Source organism: Eleutherodactylus coqui, chromosome 10 (genome assembly GCF_035609145.1).
Source record: "Eleutherodactylus coqui strain aEleCoq1 chromosome 10, aEleCoq1.hap1, whole genome shotgun sequence".
NCBI classification, from domain to species: Eukaryota; Metazoa; Chordata; class Amphibia; order Anura; family Eleutherodactylidae; genus Eleutherodactylus; species Eleutherodactylus coqui.
The window spans coordinates 64,527,840-64,541,169 of NC_089846.1; the positions used below are offsets into that span (position 1 = coordinate 64,527,840).

A 13,330-nucleotide genomic window follows, 5' to 3' on the forward strand; every position below is an offset into this window, starting at 1 on the left:
ACGGAGAGATGCTTATTCTGTCCTTTTATTTCAGAGAGCGGAAGACTTTGGTCCTATAGAGATCATATCTCACTGGCATCCAAATTTAACCATTAATATTGTTGATGACCACACCCCATGGGTACAAGGCAGCGTCCCACCTCCTCTTGACCAGTGTAAGTGGAGCACAGTCATTTCCTCTGTCGCAATATGAGTTGGTCTGAAACAAAACCCTACAATGCCAAATACTGACACACAATGACAATAGGGAAGAACTATCTGATCAGTGAGGGGGGGGGGGGGGGGCACATACCGGGCCCTCCATTAATCCTGAGAACGGGTCCTGTGGGTTCTTCCATTAATGCAGCGACAGTCAAGCATGTGCTCTGCAGCTTCTTTCAGTTCTATGAGCGTGCTAGGAATAGCAGAGTTTAACCTTTTAGTGACCACCAATACGTGTTTTCATGTCCTGGGTGTCTAGGCTTTAGGCACTTTTTACAGGCCTTTATAAAAGTGCAACAATTTTCTCACATTGCGACAAATCGCATGTATGTGAAGCCGATGCTTTCCTATGGGTTCCTTCACATTTGCGATGCTTTGTAGCCTGACATTGCGAGTCAAAAACCTTGTGGGTTTTGCGACATGCCCATGACTTGCAATGTTTTGTAGCACGTTTCCCTATGGAGCCTTCCTCTCTGTTATATCGCACAAAAACACGCTTTTAGTGCGGTGTGGTGCAACTGTGGCATTTCAGGGTAATTGCAGATTCCGCTTGCGTTTGATCTGCATTTATATATGAATCAATCAAATGCATTGGATTACACAATTCCGCTCACATTAACCGGTCAGAATTATGTAATCCATTCGCAGTAAATAGAACGCAGCATGTTCTATTTTACCGCGGATATCTGCGACATAGATCACATTGTGATCTATGATCGTGAATATGGCTGCAGCCCATACGCTATCAGCGGCATCGCTAAGCCACGGTGCAGGAAATATAAAGAAACAAAAAAAGGAGTACTGCGTGAGTACATAGATATGTGCAGTACATTTATGCTGCTGTTCACAGAACCACGGCCTGGCTCACAGCTAGATCCACTGCGGGCCTCCACAAGCGGATTCCACATATGGCTGTATAAACCTGGCATTATTCAGATCGCTATCTATAACACATAATTTACACCCCAGGATCTCTCCTTCCTGCAGTTCCAGGAGCAGCTTGTTGAGCGCCTTCTGTGTGAGACCTCAGCAAGCTTATGAAGACTCAGAGGATCCTGTAATGTTTTCAGGTGTGCCCTGAAATCCACTGGGTGTTCCCTCTATTTTAGGCCTACCCATGTGTCCCATAAGGAAAATGGGGCTACGATGGGGGGTATTGCTGAATACACAAGAACCAGTGCTATAAAATTTGGGGTGCATCTCCCCAGTTTTTCATGCTTAAAACAAAACTGTCATGAAAGTGACATTTATTTATGAAAAAAACCCAAAAACTTATTTTTCACATGCTTTCTAATTTTTGCAAACAAATCTGTGGGGGCAGAATGCTCAGTACACACCTAGATGAATTTAAGGGGTTGAGTTTTTCAAACATGGGTCACGTGTGGGGCGTTTGATCCCTTAGGCAGCTTCATGGCTCTACAAGTGAGCAATGCAATTTTTTCAGTTGTGTCCTGAAAGCCAAAGGGTGTTCCATCCATTACAGGCCTAGCCATTTGTCTAGTAAGCAGGTTGGGGCTACAATATGTATGTTTCTGAACAAAGGACAAACAAGAGTATCCATTTTGCGGTGCAAGTCTTCATTTATATGTGTGCTGTACAAAAAAAACCTGTTTTTAAAATGACACAATAGCCAAAAAAATGAAAATCGAAATCGTAATTTTGTCCTTCTGCTTTGCTTAGCTTTATTCAAAAACTGTGGAGTCCAAAATACGTAGTACACCACTAGATGAATTCATTTAGGGGTCTAGTTTTCAAAATGGGCTCATTAGTGGGGGTTATCTGTTGTTTCGGCCGCTCAAGGGCTCTACAAGGGTACAATGGGGCCTGAAATGCCGCCAAGCAAAATTCTGGCTCTGAAAGCCACCGGCTGCTCCTTTCGGTTTGGGCCCCTTTGTGCATACAGACAGAAGATTAGGGCCACAATGGGTATGTTTCTGAACACAGGACAAACAGGGGTATCGATTTTGGGATGCAGATCCTCATTTTCATGTGCACTATAAAAAAGAATTTAAAAAAAACTATCTTTAAAATTGTCTATTTGCAGAAATATGAAATGTTATTTTTTTTCCTCTAAACTGCATTAACTCCTGAACAAAAAAACTGGGGGGTCAAAATACTTATAACACCCCTTAGTGAATACATTAAGGGGTGTAGCTTTTAAAATGGGGTCATTTGTGGGGGTATCTATCATTCTGACACCTATGAGTCTTTTTAAGCTTGGCTCGGTGTAGGAAAAAGTGTTCCTTAAAATGTTAATGTTAAATTTGTACATTTCCTAAATGGTTAAAGAACTAAAGTTTTTCATATGTGCTTCCAGAGTAAAGTAAACGGATGGATGGATATATATATATATAATATCTCTATCTATATATCTTATAAAATATATATATATACAGATAGTCCCCGACTTGCGAACATTCGAGTTACGAATTTCGCTAGATACGAACTATCTGTACAGCACAGTATGATGTAATGCTATGGCATTACATCATGCTGTGCAGGGACCGGACAAGCTTCTATCAAGCCTGATAGAAGCCTGTCCGGTCACATCGCGGTTGCTGGGCAGCCGGGGGCCTTCTGAAAGGCCCCAGGGCTGTCTATGCAGAGCGCCTAGCAAGCCGTGCGCTTGATAGGCACTCTGCATAGGCAGCCCTGGGGCCTTTCAGGAGTCCCCGGCTGCCTAGCAACCACACAGCGTCCCACGATCTCATCATGGGACGCTGTACGGGCCCCCTGAATGTCGGGTGCAGGCTGTTTCTTACAGCGGGGGGACCCGGCGGCAGCAGTTCTGACGAGCTGCGCCGCTCGTCAGAACTGTTAACACTTTAAATACCGCTGTCAGAGCGGTATTTAAAGTGTTAACAGTTCTGACAAGCGGCGTGGCACGTCGGAACTGCTGCCGCCGGGTGCCCGCTGTAAGAACAGCCTGCTCCCGACGTTGTATGGAGCGGGATCCACCCGCGATCCCCTCCATACTACCATTTGTTCGACTTGCGAACAAAACGGACTTGCGAACGGGCACCCGGAACGGAACCTGTTCGCAAGTCGGGGAGCACCTGTATATATATCTTATAAAAACTTGTACAGTATGTTTGCACAATAGTGGTGAAAAACCGTTAGAATCACTTGGATATGCAAAACCATTACAGAGTTATTCTATGTTAAAGTGAGACATGTCAGATTTCTGAAATATTGAGCTGGTCATTAAGGCGCAAACAGGCTTGGTCATAAGGGCTTAAGCACTCTGTAATTGTTGGCATTTTAGTCAACTGGGCGGCCAAGCTCATTTTCAACTTTGGGACCCCTATATTTGGGATCCATAGGGGTCTCAGCAGTCGGATGCCACCATTCAGAAACTTTCAATGTTGCATGGCTCTAATGAAGATTGATGGCATAGGACTGCCTGCTTCTCCCAGTAGTTCCATGCACCCCCATTCTTCAATTATTTTGATCTTTATGATAATTAGGGCTGTAGTGTCCGTAATAGTTTGGCTACACTGCCGTAGTCACCTCCTTGTAGCTACAATAACCATTATGTCTCCTCCACAGATGTGAAGTTTGATGCCGTCAGTGGTGATTACTATCCTATAGTATACTTCAATGATTACTGGAACCTACAGAAAGACTATATGCCAGTCAATTCTAGTGTAACAAGCTTGCCCTTACGGCTGTCATTTTGTCCACTGTCCCTGTGGCGGTGGCAGCTTTATGCAGCTCAAAGCTCACGTAGCCCTTGGAGCTTCCTTGGAGAGGACCTATACGAGCAGTCTGATGAGGAGCAGGATTCCATTAAAGTGAGTGTAATTTCTTTGTCAGTACAGGTAATGGGCGCCGTGAGACCAAATGTCCTTCAGCCAAGTACCTGGAAATGGTTCCAACAGACACGGGGGCCTGTAATGATGGTGCCAGCTATCTCTGGATAGCAAACACAAAACATCTGGAGCTTCTCGGACTTGTCAGACAATCAGACGATTCTCTCTACTGGTGGTCTGTCGAGGGCATCCTGCGCCCAGTCGCCTTGTTTGCCCTCACACATCCACTGGTCTCAACACCTCCTAATAGCTTCTCACATCCCAATAGTGCGCCCCTATTAAACTGTTAACTGGGTGAAAGCTCTTTGATTGTGTTTTAGAGGCGTCTAGTGGTAAACAAGCTGTACATGAGCACAGAAAAAGGTCACTACACACAAGAAGCTTCTGAAAGCCTTTTTATAGGCCAAGGGGGGAACCACTTTTAGGGCCTCACGTTCATCTAATGATTCATCTAATCACTTGCATTTCTACCTGAGATGTAACTGCATGCTGAGTTTTGCCAAAACAACAACTTCTTGTAGGTGCTTGGGTTCTGTTGTTTTTACAAAGTGTATATGATTCTTCACCACCAATAACATGCGGATTTAAGCTAGGCTAAAACCACATGGGCAAGCACGATATCGCGCTTGACAACGTGCGGTTTACCCACAATTGCGATGTGTTTTTTTTTTTTCCACAAAAAAATGCCTCTCTACTCTAAAATTTCTGATCCTCACGCGCATTTCATGCGTGATAAAGGATCGGAAATGTTTCCCATTGATTTCAATTGGAAACCACGCAATCAGATCGCAAGGCATGCATGAGCCATGCGATGTATTTAATGTTCGACTTGGAATCAATGGGCAATGCGTTTCCTGGCAGCATCGCTGTGAGGTGAAAACATCGCTCATGTGTAAAGTTCATAATGGCCTTCAGTTTTGAGTCTCACAACACACAAAACTCATGCAAGATTAGAGCTCATGTGAAATCAGCCTTAGACCAGCAAATCTACCAATTATGATCATCTTTCCAGGTCGCTCTTCTGGAGACAAACCCCTACCTCCTGGCTCTGACCATCACCGTGTCCATTATACACAGCATTTTTGAGTTTCTGGCTTTCAAGAACGGTAAGATTTTTACTTTGCTGTAATCGGGAAAGACAGATCATTTACATGCTCCAATTTGTAGCCTGACTTTATTTGTGTTCCCCTCAGATATCCAGTTCTGGAATAGCCGTCAGTCTCTGGAGGGTCTTTCTGTCCGATCGGTTATCTTTGGTGTATTTCAGTCCCTCGTGGTTCTACTTTATATCTTGGACAACGAGACCAACTTTGTGGTGCAAGTCAGCGTAGGCATTGGTTTGCTGATTGACTTCTGGAAGATTACGAAGGTCATGGATGTCAAGGTATGATGTAATTCCTGCAGTTTGTAATTGTGGACTGTGAGTAAATGACATCCTATTTTCTGGTGTCATAAGCTTGGTTAGGATTGTGGCTAATTGGATTGTAGAGATGGTTCAATTTTTAACCCTTCGTTTTTGTTTTGCAGTTGGATAGAGAGAATAAAATAGCCGGCATCTTCCCCAGAGTGACAGTGAAGGATAAATCCACATATGTAGAGTCGGCTACAAAGGTGTACGATGATGTAAGTGGTTTCTTTTTAGTTTAGTTGTATCTAGACCTGTGTGGGGTTTCTTGTGGGGTTTTTTGTTTGTTTGTTTGTTTTTTCTGTATTTTTGTTTATGTATGTGGGTTTTTTTTGTTTGTTTGTTTCTTGTAGAAATGCAATTTTAGACTAGGGTCACATGGGACGGAATTCCAGCGGAATACTCGCAGAATTGCCGCACTGAAAAACTGCTGTCTTTAGTCGCGGGTTTTGTGAGCGATTTGGCCGTCGGCATTCTGCTGCGGCTTTCTCTCCCCATAGAGAGGCGAGAGGCCGCTGCAGAAAAGAGAAAAAAAATTGACATGCTGCAGAATTAAATTCCACGACACATGTCGGTTTTCGTGCAGCTTGGCAAAGCTGACATTTTTGCTAAATCTCGTCCACTTTGCTGGCTAATCCCGCACGGAAATTCCGCGACAATTCCGCACTGTGTGAACCCAGCCTTAGGTTTTATGAGGAAAGTTCAAATAGAACACCTTTTAAAGGAGAATTTCATAAATGGAAAAGCAACTGCATTCAAATAAAGAATTGATTTTCAGTCGCATAAATTCCTGTAACAATTTTGCTGTGTGAATTCGCCCAAAGTTGGACATCCAGTTTGAAAAAAAAACAATATTCATATACACTATCGGAGAATTTAAAGGGGTTGTCTCGCGAAATCAAGTGGGGTTATACACTTCTGTATGGCCATATTAATGCACTTTGTAATATACATCGTGCATTAATTATGAGCCATACAGAAGTTATTCACTTACCTGCTCCGTTGCTAGCGTCCTCGTCTCCATGGTTCCATCTAAATTCGCTGGCGGCTTGCTTTTTTAGACGCGCTTGCGCAGTCCGGTCTTCTGCTCTGAGCACGAGCCGCTTCAGTGTGCTCGCCGCTACAGCTCTTCTGCGCATGCGCAGAAGAGCTGTATCTTTTCGGGAGCGCGCTGGAGCGGCCATTCTGCTACCATCCTCTTAGAGGAAGGTGCAGAGCCGCCCAGCCCAGCCCCCCCCCCCCCGGCCAGCCACCCAGGTAAGTGATGAGTGACGGGGGCCTATCGCGGTGGGTGACTGGTCGGCCGCGTTCAATCCCGGGGTCCGGTCAGCGGCTCTGGGGCGTCTGGTTGTCAGGGAGACACAGCTGGTAGCGTCTCGGGAGCGCGCACGTCGGGCTACAGCAAGCGACGGGAAAAGAGCCAGCGGCCATCTTGGGGAAACTTTTTATAAGTTGCTGAAACGCTGGAACTGTAAGTACAACCCAGCTAGAAAAGTCATTTACAGGGGGGCTTAGTATTGTATGCTTAATAAGGGGGACTGGGCACAAAAAAAAATTTCACTGCTTCCTCGAGACAACCCCTTTAACATTGTAAGGGGTTTTCTGATAAATAGTAACATTGGTAGTGTGCGTGGGGACGGGGGGGGGGGGGGGGCATAAAGTATGAAGAAGGAAAAAAAAATTCACCTCTTTGCTACTGGACTGCTCTTCCAGGTACTCCGGTGGCTGTTTTTACTTTGCCTGTAGCAATACCGTGGTTTACCCACATGACTGCAGCAGCCAATAGGAGGCTCGACACGGGATGTCATCAGTGATGTCTCGTAAACTGGCGGTGGCTTCTACATTAGAAGTCCACGTGACCTATTTACAGCACATCACCAGGCCAGAAAACCCAGTGATGTCACAGGTCAGTTGTGCTCACCATGGTAAGGCTGGGGTTCACACAGGGCAGACTTCCCGTACGGACATTTCCACCTGCAAAGTGGACGAGATTTGCAAAAACCTCATCCACACGCTGCAGACGGTCCCTGTGGCCAAAGCGTGCTGAAACGATCCTTCTGTGTGGAGTTCAAAGTCACGGCATGTCAATTGTATTGCTGTTTCCATCGCAGGCTGTCTACTCTCTATGGGGAGAGATTCCCGCAGTGGAATACAGGAGGACAAGCCGCTTCAAACCCACGCCGAACAGCGTGGGTTTTGAAGCTGCCTTTACACTGCGGAAAACTCGTGGAATTATATTAACTAAGTACAGATAGGGGGTTATATGAAGTGTAAAAATTAAAAAAAAAGAGAGAAACCTTGACAACCCCTTTAATTGAAGTCTGGTCAAGAAATGAGCACCCCGAACAGATGACAGAGTGGAAGTCACTCTTTGTAACTGCTTTCCAGGTCCTGTATTACACAGATAGCATTTGATTTGAATGAGCACTGTGTTATGTTTAATTTCCTCTGGTGACACTACAGGAAAGCTGAACACTTACTACCAGGTTCCCCTTACCCTATTTCCAAATTAGAGCTGACTACTGATGGTCCCATCAGGGGACACCCTGTGATCAGCTTATTGTCAAGGAAACCTTCTAACTAGATGGGATTGCTCAAAGTAGAGAACCTATTTAACCACTTTCCGCACCATGCCCTACATTATACAGCACTGGCAGGCTGTAGATTCTGTACAGCAGTGGAATGGTACTGCCTAAGGAGGGAGCTGTGCCTGTACCAACTGCAGCAGGCGTCCGCTGCTGCTGCACCAGCCAGGATATGAGTCGGGGCGCATCCACTCTGTCGGATTGTCATCCGTGACTTTTCCTCTATAAAACACATGAATAGTTGGCAGTTAACAGACCCATAGGCTGTACTGCGTTAAACGTAGTCAAAAATGTCATACATTTTTAGCAAAGCATACGTTCCCCTGCATTTATTTTTTTTTCCTTTTCGTTTTACTTTTGGGGGCGGGCTAGCCTACTATGCTTTTCCGTCTCACAAAAAAAAAACTGGAAATATTTACTTTTTTTTTTTTTTTGTCAATGAAAAACTTGTACAGCCATAGGTTTCCATATCTCCTCCATACGATCAGCGTGTACATTTGTTTTCTGATCAAATTCCTTAAAAGAAAGTGATCTACATGACTTGACCAGGAACATGTATATGTTTTTCATGTACATTTCTTGCACACGTGATATGCTGGATAAGGAGATTTGCAGAGGTGTAGAAGATGACAGCATCATTCACTATTCATATCTCATGTGTATATTAGCTTCCAGTTTAGGGAAATGTATTTGGTAGGATGCTCTGAATGGCATTGGTTCATTAGTTAATTCCCATCATCGCCTTAACTTACTCATTTTCATGATTCCTGTCTTCAGATGGCTTTCAGATACCTGTCCTGGATCCTCTTCCCATTGCTGGGATGCTATGCGGTCTACAGCTTGCTGTACATGGAGCACAAGGGCTGGTATTCCTGGGTACTGAGCATGTTATATGGCTTCCTCCTCACATTTGGTAAGTAGTAGGGGAAAACTGAAACCTTTCAAAGAAGTACTTTGCAAATATAAAATATTTCTTTTTCCTTTTTTTTTATTTTTATTAAATATTCTACCACCCCCTCCCCCCCCCTCTCCCCTCCTCCTTTCTTTCAAAGTCTTTAATTATAAAAAAGTTTCATAAGCAACAACACTTTTTATTCTCTTCCTCTTTGATTTTGCAGGATTTATCACAATGACGCCACAGTTGTTCATTAACTACAAACTGAAGTCAGTCGCCCACCTCCCATGGAGGATGTTGACCTACAAAGCCCTGAACACCTTTATCGATGACTTGTTTGCTTTTGTCATCAAGATGCCCATGATGTATAGGATCGGGTGTCTACGAGATGGTAAGGCCTCAGTTATCTAATTTTAAAGGGGGTTGTCAGAAACCATGTTGCAAGATAGGTAAACGGCAGGGTTAGAGAAACCTTATTTTCTTCAGGAGAAGCCACGCCCACTTGTCTATTACCCATGTGTGGCCAGGGAAATAAACAGCCAAGCATCTAGTAAAAAACACAAAAAATCAGCACATCCTAAAATTGAAAATTTTTTATTATAGTCAATAAAAACAAATACGGATAAGTAGACAGACCCCCAGCCAATCCTGCTTTTTAAACCTGCTTGTTCTTATAGCGAAGCATATAAAGTTGGCCAGGTCTAACTCACTGCTAGAGTCACGCGTACAGAGGGGCTATCCTTTCTGGGTTAGAGAGGGGGTTTGTGATGGGGAAGTCTCTTAAAGAGGTTGTCCGGGGTTTGTTGGGAAGATGTCACCTGTGGGCTGCAGAATCACTGACGCCAGGAGTTTGGAACAGTGACATTGCAGCAGTCAGGTGACTTCTGGTGACATCACCTGCTACAACAAACACCAGAATTATGGCAGGGCCGCCGCACATGCGCGGTGGAGATGAAACCTTTTCTTTAAATCTCCTGCTTTCCAGCGGAATCTGCAGCCCGTCCACGATTCCATTGCGGACTGGCCGCCGATCAGACGGCTTCCATTGACTTCAATGGAAGCCGTCCGTGCGGGAACCGCAGCAAAAGGGAGCATGCTGTGATTTTGTTCTCCGCACCAAAAGGTCCGCAAAACAAATCCGCATGCTTTAATTGGCTGCGGACACCCATGTATCCCTATAGGCGGCTTGAATTGCAGATCGTCCCGCAATTCAAATCCGCCCGTGGACATTAAGCCTAAATGTATAGAAAACAATTGAAATACATAAATGACAATTAAAGTAGATCACAAAGGGTAAATGGGGGGGGGGGGGGGGATACAGTGCTGCAAACCGCTACGGGATTTAAAAAATAAATAATTGGTCAAGTAGTTTCAATTCATTGAGTCAATTAGGAAGAGGTGTTCCCCCTCTTCTAGTCACTGCGGGGTTGCTCGTCCCACCCTTGGTAATGTCAAACTGAATGGCGCACTGGCGCTGCTCCATTAATTTTAGTTGTTCTGGCGGAAATTGCTGAGCGCTTGTACTTGGCTATCTCTGGCAGTCCCATTTGAAAGTGAATGGAGCAGGACTGCACGTGCACAACGAGTGCTCCATTCAATTCCTATGCAGTGAGGAGTAGGAGAGACATGGGATCCCTGTTTTCTGAACCAGTGGGGCTGTTCGTAGGGAGACCCCCTCCGAACACAGCCCCCATTCACAGGACGGGTTAATTTTATATTTTGGGTTAACACCTCAACTGCAAATACTATGCATTAAGCTCTCCAATTGTCCCCTTTAATTCCCCAGATGTGGTCTTCTTCATCTATTTGTATCAGCGCTGGATTTACAGAGTGGACCCCACACGGTTAAATGAGTTTGGTACCAGTGGAGAGACTCCGACTCCCACTCCCCTCCCTATCCAGGATCAACCAGCACTCAATTCCCCCAATCCTGAAGACACATCCCCACCAAAACCAGCAGAAGACAAAAAGAAAGACTGATTATAATAATTTTATTTTTTTTCTTGTTCCCATTCTACATGAACTGTTAATCCCCCGCAGGGGGGGGGGGGGGGGGGGGGGGGTAAATCAGCTGCTGTTTTATATATAAATCCCCTCTGTGGAGACGGCGTTTCCCCGTCTGTTAATATGTATATGGGACTGGTGAAGTTTGTCTTTCTCTGCCCGCCCTGTCTCTTTCGGTCATCCTGTCCGTCTTTCTGTCCCGTCTGTTTCCCCTTTTACGTTCTTTTTCTCGCTGTTCCCTGCCCTCTGTATCTCTCACTCGCGCTCCTTCCTTCCTCTTATAATTCCATTGTGCCGTGTCTTTTTTTTTCTTCTGCCTCTCAGTAATTTCTCCTCCGTGGGATCAACATGCTCAAATTGGGTTTATTAATAAATATGGCCGCTCTTTATCTTCCCGCAGTTTCTGCGGCAGTATAGTTCAAGACGTTTCAAGCTCGTTTTACACCAAAGGGGGCAAACTGGATTATAATGCTACAGACTATAATCTATTGAGTCGGGACTGTCTGTCTCTGACTTGGTCAATAGTGCTCTGTTATCTGCTCTGTCATATATTAATTACATTCATGGGAGTCCTGTTAAAGCTCAAGCCTAAAAAGCATTTCCCCTAAAAAAAAAAAAAAAAAAAAAAATCACCTCTATATAAGACCAGAAGTGTCCCACTATGTGGAGTCAAGATAGCTTGGCGATCAATATGGCCACCATTACAGGGTTATCGCCCTGTAACAGTCAACAGCTTCCTAGAATATTATAAAGCTGCCTATACCTGGGATGGCTGTCAACGAAGTGGCCGTTCGGCCAACGGGTATCTCACAATTCTGCTCCATTCACATGCATGCTGGGTTCAACCAAGCACGTATGTGTGTCTTGCATGTAGTGAGCAGAGAGCTTTATCTCATGAGAACCGCAGAATCGGGCAGCTCAAATACAGCTGGTCTGATTCTTTTCTCTCACCTCTGCTGTCGGAGGCCCCCCATACACATTGGGTGATCGGTGTAACGTGTATGGCCTCTCTGACTGCATAAGAAGACAACTGTGGAGATTTATAGTAGGAGGAAATGCTCTTTACTGTCTAGAAATGTAGATCTGTTTGCACTGATATTAAAGGGGGTATTCCAGTCGGAAACATGTGGTGATAAGTGTTAGAAAGGTCCAGCTCTTGAACCGATTCAGAACAGGGCGCCCCTGTTACCCCTAGGTGCAAGATTGCGGCTAGGAGTTTGAATGGAGTGACGGTGAGCACGCTCCTTGCCTTTCCATCCAAAATCTCTGGCACTGACGAAAACAGCCGAACTTGTGGCTAGGCGAAATGGGGTTCCCCTTTTTGGTGATAGGTTGGACCCCCATTAATCTAGCATTTAATAGTCTTTATTTGTGTAGCGCCAACTTATTCCGCAGCGCTTATTTATGATCTCTCTGGTGGATCGATGACCAATGCTTCAGGCTGGAATAGCCTTTAAAGACACACAGCTGTATGCAGATAGCAGGGAGTCCTAGTGGATTGTACTAGGCCGCAGAACGGCTTCTCTGATCCTTTTATTGTCTGTTTTACTGACAACATTCACTCTGTATAAAGATGAAGACGATGTATCTTATCTGTTGTACAATACGTTTTTCCATTATGTTAACTTTTTGTATGATGTTGCAAACCAAGTTCTGGATAAGACATGCACTGCTATAGCATCAAACAATGGGGTGCATGACCAGTGTAATGACTGGTAGGATACTCATAATCAAACTTTTAGTCTAACACAATTGTTTTATTTTTATTTTTTGTTTTTTCTCTTTAAATGGGTTGTTAACTTTTCAGATACTGCTGCCTATACTCCAGGAAGCATTCCTATTATCTGAGGCTGGAACTGTATTACACTGCGGGTCCTACCTAATGTGTGTTCCTTTGTAATAGAGTTCTGGTAATCCGTAAAGGCAAGGATTAAGGATAACGTCTGCACTAGTTAGTGGAGTGTACTCCCCTATGGATTGGCTCCATAGAACCTGTAACTACAACCCCTAAGACTTATTCCCTGGGACTTTTTAATATAATCTGTGTGTATGACCAGGGGCACACTACCGTATTTTTTGGCTGCTACTTTGAGTCCGTAATGTAGAAGTGCGTGACAGCCGACCTGATAACGGGTCTCTTTGACCCAAACCCTGAGCTTCATAGGAATGCATGATGCTCAGAGTTCAGACCAGGAGCCTCGCAGTCAGGCTAGGAAGCACTTATGTATTATGGATGCGAAACAGCAGCCCTAATATAGTAGTGTGCTACTGGCCTAAGGAAAACAAAGCTCTGACCTGTATAACAATGTTTAATGGAATGATTTTTTTTAAGCCTATTTCTCTCTCTGCCTCTTAAATGGAACCTTTCATGACTATGTCACCCCTAAAACGGACTACAGTGGCAGGAGATGACCAATTGATCACTTTG

The 13,330-nt window shown here is 44.6% G+C and overlaps 1 protein-coding gene across 1 annotated transcript in view; it reads left to right on the forward strand.

Annotated features, from left to right (window-relative positions):
- The window catches only part of CLPTM1 (CLPTM1 regulator of GABA type A receptor forward trafficking), a 34,392-nt gene extending 23,447 nt beyond the window's left edge, over nt 1-10,945 (forward strand). Inside the window, exons 7-14 of the mRNA XM_066581160.1 lie at nt 35-155; nt 3,751-3,995; nt 5,026-5,119; nt 5,207-5,397; nt 5,541-5,636; nt 8,781-8,916; nt 9,122-9,289; nt 10,685-10,945. Coding sequence (XP_066437257.1) covers nt 35-155; nt 3,751-3,995; nt 5,026-5,119; nt 5,207-5,397; nt 5,541-5,636; nt 8,781-8,916; nt 9,122-9,289; nt 10,685-10,878 — 1,245 coding nt within the window. The 3' untranslated portion in view covers nt 10,879-10,945. The remainder of the gene's footprint in view (nt 1-34; nt 156-3,750; nt 3,996-5,025; nt 5,120-5,206; nt 5,398-5,540; nt 5,637-8,780; nt 8,917-9,121; nt 9,290-10,684) is intronic.
- Nucleotides 10,946-13,330: the final 2,385 nt, after the last annotated feature.